Source organism: Aquarana catesbeiana, linkage group LG02 (assembly GCF_042186555.1).
Source record: "Aquarana catesbeiana isolate 2022-GZ linkage group LG02, ASM4218655v1, whole genome shotgun sequence".
Classification (NCBI taxonomy): domain Eukaryota; kingdom Metazoa; phylum Chordata; class Amphibia; order Anura; family Ranidae; genus Aquarana; species Aquarana catesbeiana.
In genome coordinates, this window is record NC_133325.1 from 647,590,118 (window position 1) to 647,600,445 (window position 10,328).

General features: G+C 38.2%; 1 protein-coding gene across 1 annotated transcript in view; it reads left to right on the forward strand.

The window, feature by feature from the left end:
* Positions 1-9,273, forward strand: part of SMS (spermine synthase) — a 333,972-nt gene extending 324,699 nt beyond the window's left edge. The window contains exon 11 of the mRNA XM_073616503.1: positions 1,944-9,273. Within this exon, the coding sequence (XP_073472604.1) occupies positions 1,944-1,983 (40 nt within the window). The 3' untranslated portion in view covers positions 1,984-9,273. The remainder of the gene's footprint in view (positions 1-1,943) is intronic.
* The last annotated feature ends 1,055 nt before the right edge of the window (positions 9,274-10,328 follow it).

The following is a 10,328-nucleotide window of genomic DNA, read 5'->3' on the forward strand; positions in this document are numbered from 1 at the left end:
AAGAAGATTGAGACAATTCGTCTCGATCTCCACTCTATATCTCCCTCATTTTACACTCCTTGTCCTCCTGCACAGTCAATCCTTTCCTCTTTTAACCCAGCTACTATAGAGGAAGTCACTAAACTTTTTTCTAATGCCCACTTAACCTCCTGCCCCCTGGACCCTGTTCCTTCTCAAATACTTCGATCACCATCTGACTCTATCCTACACTCTTTAACTCATATCTTCAACCTCTCACTCTCTACTGGCATCTTCCCCAACCCTCTAAAACATGCGTTAGTCACTCCAATACCAAAAAAGGCCTCACTAGACCCCACCAATCTTAACAACCTAATACCCATCTCTTTACTCCCTTTTGCCTCCAAACTCCTTTAACGTTTAGTCTACAATCGACTGAGTGACCACCTCATTGAGAATAACCTTCTTGTTCCCCTTTAGTCTGGATTTCGCCCACAGCACTCCACCGGAACTGCCCTCCTAAAACTCAAACGACTTACTAACAGCCAAAACCAACGGTCATTATTCTGTACTCTTACTTTTGGACCTTTCCGCTGCCTTTGATATGGTTGACCCATCCCCTCCTCCTCAAAAAACTCAATTTTCTTGGTCTCCATGGCTGCACTCTCCGTTGGTTCGAATCTTACATATCTCATCGCACCTTCAGTGTCACTTACAAGTCAACTTCCTCCTCTCCAACTCCTCTTACTGTTCGGGTCCCTAAAGGTTCTGTCTTTGGACCTCTACTATTCTCGATCTACACGTCCTCCCTGGGTCAGCTGATAGCCTCCCATGGCTTCCACTACCATTTATATGCTGATGACACCCAAATCTATCTCTCTGCCCCTCAGCTCACCCCATCAATCTCCTCACGCATCACTGATTTACTAACAGACATATCAGCCTGGATGTCAAACCACTTCCTCAAACTGAATCTATCTAAAACTGAGCTCTTAATATTTCCTCCCCCACGTGCCCCTTCCCCTGACTTCTCTATCAAGATCAATGGCACATCTATCAGTCAGTCCCCACATGCCAGGGTGCTAGGGGTAACCTTACACTCTGAACTGTCCTTTCAGGCCCACATACAATCCCTGTCCAAATCATGCCGCCTTAGCCTGTGCAACATTTCCAAAATACGCCCCTTTTTAACTAATGACACCACCAAGCTTCTAATTCACTCCTTGGTTATCTCTCGCCTCGACTACTGCAACTCCCTCCTCATTGGATTACCTTTACATAGACTATCCCCCCTTGAGGCCATAATGAATGTCGCTGCAAGACTCATCCACCTTACCAACTATTTAGTGTCCTCCACCCCTCTCTGCCAATCCCTCAACTGGCTTCCACTCACCCAACGAATAAAATTCAAAGTACTAACAATAATTTACAAAGCCATCCTTAACTCTGCCCCCAGCTACATCACTAACCTAGTCCCAAAATACCAACCAAGCTGCTCTCTTTGGTCCTCCCAAGACCTCCTGCTCTCTAGCTCCCTTGTCACCTCCTCCCATGCTCGCCTCCAGGATTTCTCCAGAGCTTCTCCCATCCTTTGGAACTCCCTACCCCAATCTGTCTGACTGTTCCCTAATCTATCCATCTTTAGGCGATCCCTGAAAACCCTTCTCTTTAAAGAAGCCTATCCTGCTTCTAACTAACACTGTTTTACTTCCTCTCTCAGCTCATCCCCCACAGCTATTACCTTTTGTATCAATTGACCCTCCTTTTTAGATTGGAAGCTCTAAAGAGCAGGGCCCTCTGATTCCTCTTGTATCAAATTGTAATGTAACTGTAATGTCTGCCTTTATTTTGTTAAGTGCTGGGCAAACTGTTGGCGCTATATAAATCCTGTATAATGATATAATAATGAGCATGAAAATATGTTACCTCTTGTGTAATGTATTGCTTGATGTCATCTTTTTTCCTTAACAAATGTTTTCCTCTAGATGGGTGTTTTACACAGTATGGAAGAAGAGCTGTTCCTGAACATTCACATGATCAAATTCTTCCATGCTGCATGGAGCATGTTAGGCTTGGCACCTGCTGCATGTGGGCATTGTGAAAACTTTAAATTATACCCTGTAGATATTCCTAAGAAAACCTAGTAGCAGTGTATGTGCAGGTTTACAATATTATTTAAGTTTGTAATGAGAAAAGAGTGAATTTAAGAATTATTTTTTTTATGGACTGCTATATGTTACTTTAATATTGTATTTTCTGGTGTTATTTTGTTTTTTTTTTGTTTTCGAGAGTCAACATGGAGATTGTCGGCATGCTATAAGCTGCTCAATGCACTGAACCTAAAGAATGTGATTTAAAAAAAAAAAAAAAAAATTGATTTGTGTGGGAATAGATACCTAGCATTCACAGAGGCTCATCAAAACTATATACTATATAAATATGCATAATGCTATTTAAATTCTCATTACCAGTCCTAACGCTGAACTCCAGGAATTATCTGAATGGCATGCATACATTGGTACTGCTTGGCATACTGTAAATGCGGTCACTAATACTACTACAGTGATAGCTGTGATCTTTCAGTTCCTGCTAGGGTTCTGTGCAAGTGGATTCCCCTCTGCACACTGAACACGCCTTGTATTTTTTTTCAATGAATTCCAGAAATTCTTTGATTGATTGTACCTGGTGAATGAGGGGCTGTGATGTCATGATCTCCACCTTGTCCATTCAAGGAATGCCTTGTATTCATTAAAAAAAATAGGGGAAGATGCTTGCACAGAACCTCTTCAGGACCTGAAGATCATGGCTGCTACAATGATTTTCAGGTTCCCCTGGCCCATCAGGTATGAGATATGCATACTTACATTGTGAAAGCTGGACCAGTGTAAGCATGCAATATAGATCATTCTTGGAGTCCAGCTTTAAATTTCGTGTTAGTCCAGTTTTTTGTTTTTACATTCTTTTTAAATAATTTTGAACTTAATTTGAAAAAAAGCACCATTATCCTTCGTGCTAATTTGCATAGCTAGTGAACAGATATTAGTTACGTGATTGCAAGTATATCTGAAGTGGTGTCTTCCTACTGGTTTTTATTCCTACAGCTCAATATAAACCATAGCATTTATCTAGCAAAACAATTGTTTTATCACTACAGCAGTTTATTAACTCATTCCTTATTCTTAGGATCAAAGAGTATTCTCCACCTAAAAGGATTGTTTTCATAAATCAAGGGAAAAAAAATTCTAAAAGTTATGTTTTCTGCTTTTACCAAGATCTGCAGTCACATGGATATTCATCTGCTTAGTTCCCTGCTTGCTCTGTAGAGAATCAACTGTCACAATTTCTGCACTGCAGGCAGGTAGTGGAGGTAATGATTGCCTCAACATCACAGCAACAAAATTTAGGAGATCTTTTTCTTGTATGCCTGACTCTGTTTTTTAACAAGACCATTTTGTCAGATATAGTCCCAGACAATTTTTAAAACTCACTATAAGCTACCCAAACCTTGCCACGTTCACCCAGCAATTTAGATATTTTGGCAGCTTCAAAACTGTTATACTAGGCCCACACCTTCAGTGGTCAATAAGTATGTACTGTCCTATCAAAATTGGCAGATGCTACATACAGAGATGTGGCTAGTAGATGTGTCTGTGTAGTAGATATGGCTAAAGTTATTACAGAAATAGACTCTTCTAACTTGTCAACTGTATATTTAAGAGAAACTACACTAGTCTACCCTCCCCACCCTTCTGAAACCCACAACCCTAGATTCTTACCTGGCATAAGTGATCTTCAGTGCTATCCACACCTGCACTCTGTGCTCTCATAGACTTGTATGGGGTTGTACAATGCTAGCAGAAGAGCCTCATACAATTTTACAGGCTTTGAAAAGACAAACGATATGTTCCATAAATCATATAGAAATTCTTTTCACAGCCTAGAAAAACAATTCCACCTCTCAGTTAACCTCAAAACTGTATGCAAATGTAATAAACAAGACATTGTTTCAATAGTATATTTCTTCCTTAATTGCATTGGTGCTCTGGAATGGTATGGCTCCTTGGCCTTCTGTGCTTCCATTTCAAACTTGACAAAAGCCTTTTTGCTTGAAAAACATATGCTAACCTTTTACTGGAGTTAGTTTTAAGGGACATGGGTTCTACCAATTTCCAGTTTCAGTAGCTCCCTGGGGTAGTATCAGTCCAAGCTTTCACTCCAAAGTAGTTTTGTTGGTCAGGATAGTATTATGCTTTTGTATAATGCTTTGTGGTTGTATTTTGAGGTAGATCAGTTAACAATATTTGATTTATTTTACTCCAAATAATGGGGTCTGTGGCATAAATATGCTTTCTGTCTTCTTAATTGCCCTTTAAAACTTTAATGTATACAAACGTATGGTCTAACTTTTTTTTTTTAAATATGGGTGGACACGTTTTTTACACTGGTTAAGAGAACGAGGTTCTGCAATTATATGAATTTTTGTAGCCCTATTTTATTGGGGTACAATAGCTTCTATACTGGATTATTTGCTCTTATACTTATAGAAGACCCTTTGTATTGGCAGTTTGTTTAAAATATTGAACAAAGCAACTTTCAGACCCTTTCCTAGTTTGTATAGATTATAGACTATATATGTTGCCCAGACCATGCTAAGTAAAGGGACTTGGTTTACATCAAGCAAAGTTGACAGACATGCTGTCTTAAGACAATTATTCTACTGAATATCCTCAAACCCTGCTTGAATCGGGCCAACCACCAGTTTTTTTGGCGAAAACACTTTTTAGAACCCTTTGGCAGTCTAAATATTCACACTGCTGAAATGTGGACAGTTGGGGTTAAAAAACCTACCAGGAGTAATGCTTTCAGTTTTCTGTGTAGAATATTTTGAAAAGCAATATGCTTAATACATTGTGTTGTGATATTTGGACAAATCCTCTGCTGTGTGCCTTTTGGCTTCTTGAAGGATTTATTTTCTGAAGTTAAGTTTAAGAGCACAACATTCTAATGTCAATAAGACATTTTTGCTTTATTTAGTTTGACTTGCACTAAACTGATCTGTTTATATTTAGTTGCTATTGGTATCAACACATTTCTACTGTGGGCTTCATACTTTTGACTGATAACTTGAGGCTTATTTACTTATGTTATAGGCTTATTCCTAATTTAGTATTAAAGCCTAAAATGTAGAGGAAGTTTAAAATTGGTAATCTTTTATCTTATTTATTACTAGTGTGGGTGTATGTCATTATGTGTGTATTTTTGTAGAGTTCGCAAATAACATACTAGAGTTGACTTGACAAAATGTTAAACCAAGCAAAAATGGGTCTTTTCAGACACTTTCCCCAAGTGTTGGTATGTTAGTTGTCCTGATATAATCCTCAAGATGGCCATAGCTTTGGGTTTCATGGTTTGCATAGTATTAAAGGAGTTTTTTTTAAACATGAGTATAGTATAATCTCAATAATCTGGAAAATTTTCTTCTGCTGTTAGCATGTATATTTTGATAGACATCTAACAGGTAAAAATGCACATCAAAGACCACTGCTATATTAATGTTTTTAATGAACAGTTGCATAATATGTTCTAGCTTTCCAAATAAAGGATAACAATAATGAAACCAGTGTTTTGAATTGAAGAAACATACAGAAACCTGTGGGGGCTTTGAGACCTCTGCATATAGAAATATTCCAATTGAAGTCCTAAAATTACAAAAAGCTTGGAAGAAGCATCTGGTGGTGCCACTGGCTTTGTGCCATGTGTTATATGGAATAAGTGGAGACACCTAACATGATCTTTGTAATTTGTGTGGAAATTTCAGTCAATATCACTTTATATGCAGTGATTTTGAAACACCTATTGATTTACATATAATTTCTCCAATTGTCTACACTGGATTTAAAACAGAGGTGGACCTTTGTGTGGATTTATAGTGAAGGCTTGGACTTATTTAATGAGTTGTATGTATTTATAAATTTTGGAGCACCTTAAAAAGGCATTGTTTTCTTGCTGGTCTCTACATACATAAAATGAAAACCATGTCATATTCACTACATAAGTCTGCAGCCATGCATTTCCTCATGGACATTTTTAAACAAAAACAGGCACCCTGAAAAGTATGGTTAAATTGGCTCTGACACTTTTTGTAAAGTAGGCTTTACATCCAAATAAATGTTACTTTGGGTGTGTAAAATGTAATATGTTTTTTAAGCAGCTATCACATCAATTTACTAGTGAAATGTAAGATAACTTTGAATAGACCTTAAAATGCCTAAATCCATTATTGGCTGTTTTCTTGGGTTAGCCTTTATTAACTTGTCCCTTAGGGCTCTGCCATGCTCTATTTTTGTTATAAATTGTTTTTTCGAAAACCAGGAAAAATGGTAATTTGAAAATAATTCCAAGCATATGCATGAAGATTTGTCCAATTTGCAGAGGATCATATAGTTCAGTAAATGTTATTGCCTAGATTCCTAAATTACTCTGATTGAAAAGACCTACATTGAAATATTTAGGCAAATCAAAAATTGGTTAGCCGTTCCAATCCAATCAACACTACAGATTTTACTCAGATGCGAGCTGTACATTTTATTTGCTTACGTTGTCCTGTCGTTCGTGATGTGAAGTTTTCAGAAAACTGACTTTTATTTGCTAATACCTAGTCTGTTGTCGGATGACACAAATGCCTTTTAATATCTCTTGAAAAAAAGCTTGACTTTCCAGTATTTGCACTAATGTCTTCAAAAATCTGAAATGGCTATGGTATTCCAATGAATGTTACTATGACTTCTGTGGAAAGGAAAGCTTTTATTCAACAAATAACGGAAATCTCTGTCCTATAACATACAGTTAGAAATGTGTGAGCTAAAGGTGATACACACTGGAGTGATTTTATATGTAGTCACAGGAGAGAGTGTTTTTCATTATTGTTAATTACTGTAGTCTCAATCACAAACTTTTTCTTTTTTATTACTATACAGGATTTATATAGAACCAATGGTTTGCACAGTGCTTTACAAAGTTAGGGCAGACAGTACAGTTACAATACAATTCAATGCAGGCGGAATCAGAGGGTCCTGCTCGTTAGTGCTTACAATCTAGGAGACCTATTTCAAAGTGCACCTGACACTGCAGCAAGTGCTTCCAGCCAATTTTCAGCTTGGCTGTTAAGCAAAACCAATGATTTTGCTGGTTTTTAATTATCTGCTTTATTAGAGTGTGTTGGGACCCCCCCTCAGGAAAAAAAGTCATTGCTGGCAGGTAGGGTTTCTTGAGGAAGTGACTCTATAATGCTTTTCTGCCAAAAAGCTTCTTTACCTGTCTGCTTGCAATTTATTTTCTAATTATACCTGAGGTGCATGCACAGTGTCATGTCATGTGCGCGCCTAACATTTTTTCAGACAAGTTTCTGGACTATGTTTTGAACTGATTTCAACCCGCATGTGCGCAGGAGTAATACCATCAGTGGCTTGCCCAGTGGTCAAAGAAAAAAGATGCAAGTTTTGAAACAGCGGTGGAGAAGATTGTAGTGTTAGCAACAAGGATTTCAAACCCAGCATCTGTGGAGGAAGGCAAATTTAGTGCCATGTGTATTTGTACATTGTGGCAAGTGCTCCTTGGAACTGGTGTTGGCGAAGTTACACTTTAAAGTGATTGTAAAGGGTCATGTTTTTTTTTTTTTTAAATAACAAACGTCAAACAAATGTCATACTTACCTCTACTGTACAGCTCGTTTTGCACAGAGTGGCCCCTATCCTTGACTCCTGGGGTCCCTCGGCGGCTCCTGCGGCTCCTCCTCACTTCAGATAACCCCTAGGAGAAGCACACGCCCGGGGGGTAATCTTGTGGGCGCGTTTCCGAGTCCAGCATTTGGCATCCATGGACATGAATGCCGGACTCGGCCTCGCCCCCCCTCGTCATTGGATTTGATAAACAACAGCGGGAGAGACACTGGCTGCGCTGCTATCAATCTATCCAATCAAGAGCCAGGACCCCATGCAGAGAGGTACAGCACATCTCCGGCGTGGGAATTTCAGGACTCAGGTAAGTAAAACTGGGGGGCTGGTAACCACCAGAAGTTTTTTCACCTTAATGCATAGGGTGCATTAAGGTGAAAAAACATGAGGGTTTACAACCCCTTTAATCTCATTGAAAAGTCAGTAGCTTAAAGGCTTTGTTGACATGGGCTCAGCTTATATAAAAATAGTGTGTACACGCTTTTGGGATGCTTTCAGCAAGCTTCAAGCTGTTTTGTTAAAGCCTTTAAGGTTTCAGTTTGGGAATATTAAACATAGGTCATACGGGGAGTGCTGACTTTCAAAAAGTTGCTGGCTAGCTTTTACAAGTTTCAAGTAGTGCTGAAATGTTCTGAAGCCTGCCAGCAGCGTATTTAAAGTGAGTCAGCACTCTCACACCACTTACCGGAAATTCTGTCAATGTTTTGTAAAAACTTGCTGTACACGCTGCTCTTATACAAGCTGGACTCTGTGTAAACAGGGTCATATCCTTATGACTAATGGATTTCCCCCGCAAAATGGCTTTAAGTGTATTTGTGATAAATCTAGTTAAGTATTTTAATGGTGCATGGAGCTAACCAGTACACAATAAACTACAACAATCATGTTTGTTAGATGTTTTTGAATACAATAGTTTTTTTCATAGTGCTGAAATAAAGTCGTTCCATTGCAGAAAAAATAAATTAGCTGCTCTTACACTGAGATACAGATTTTTCCATTGTCTTGTTTATTTTGTCATTTATATATTCCTTTTAAAACTGTATTTGTTGCTCGAACAATAAAACTTTGAAGTGTGGTTCCACAAAACCTTTAGCTTGTTCTGAAGTGCTTATAGTGCATTTAAAAAATGGAAAATGTTACCTTAACATTTTTGTGTGTATTTTTTTGTGTGAAATGTACATGGCTTCAGTCAAATGTTGGAAGTCCACAGATTCTTATGAGAAGATACTGCCATAGAAGAGACTAATGGAAAGCAACATTCTTGGTTGTTACTGTAGACTTTTTTAAGCTAAATTTAGGCTCAAGTAGGTACTAAAAAAAAATTTACTGGGAGCCATTCCTGCCTCATTTGGCTGTTTGGCAAATTATGCAGAGCACATGACCTTGTCATGTGTATAAAAAGAAATACTGACTGATATGCTTTCTTTGATTGTTTGCACTACATGCCAACTTACATCTGGAAATGTGTTGCATTTGGAAAACTTGATTATTAGTAATCTGAATTTTGCAAGAAAATTGCTTGCCTGGCATCTGCTGCATCATGTAAGTACCTATATTTAAATAAAGGTACAATATTACTTCAGTTGCTGTTGTTTTTGTTTCTTTTCATTTGGAAAATAAATTATCTGTCCCTTTATCTATCCACCTATGACCTCAACTTTCTGAAGGTGCATCTAAACCGGAGAACAAAATGAAATATTTTGCAGCTTATGAGGTGGCTGCATTTGTTTTTTTTATCAGGTCTTTTCACTTTTTTACCTGGAGATTCTACTAGTAACACACTTAACAGTCCTAAGGTAACACGCTCACACTGTGTACTTTATCTATGGAGGAGCAATTTTGTCACCCTTGGCTGCTCTCCTGATTTGGACTACAAACCTCTTCTCTCCTAAACAGTGTAACGTAGGGCAAAGTGTACTGAGGTTCACAGAGGTGAGAGAGTACTGTTTAAGATAAGATGTCAGTGTACAAAACTCTCCTAAACAGTGTAACGTAGGGCAAAGTGTACTGAGGTTCACAGAGGTGAGAGAGTACTGTTTAAGATAAGATGTCAGTGTACAAAACGCAGGACATCACTGGATTTCTGGAGGGTTCAGCAGATAACAAAACATGTTTAATGCAATAACAGCCAAAAAGTGAGCATGTAAAAGAAAGTAATTGTTGGGTTTACGTACTGCACCTTTTTGAACTACACAAAATCAGCCCAGGCTTGCTTCATTCATACTTTAGTATATCAAGCATTTTAAAATACATTTCACTTAAAACTAAAATGTACCCCAGGCTTCCTGTGTACTATCATACAAGTATCTTTTTCCTTTCACAGGTCTCATGTTGTTTTAGGACAGAGGCTATAGATTTCACCTGCAAAGACACCAGAATGTAATATCTTGATATCTAAAATGATTTTGGGTGAGAATTCTTTCTATTATACAATATAGTACACAGAGCTGGTATTCCTAGACCATAGGCTGTATGCTGCTACCTTCAGGAGATTGAACACTGGCAAAAACTTTTGCTAGGGCCACCCTAGAGTATACCCATGTTAACTCTTCCCACTCTGTTGGGCTTCAGATTTTTTTTGCTAATGTTCCTAGATAATGGACCTGTTCTCCTCTGGAGAAGTTTTTTTGCTTTTTT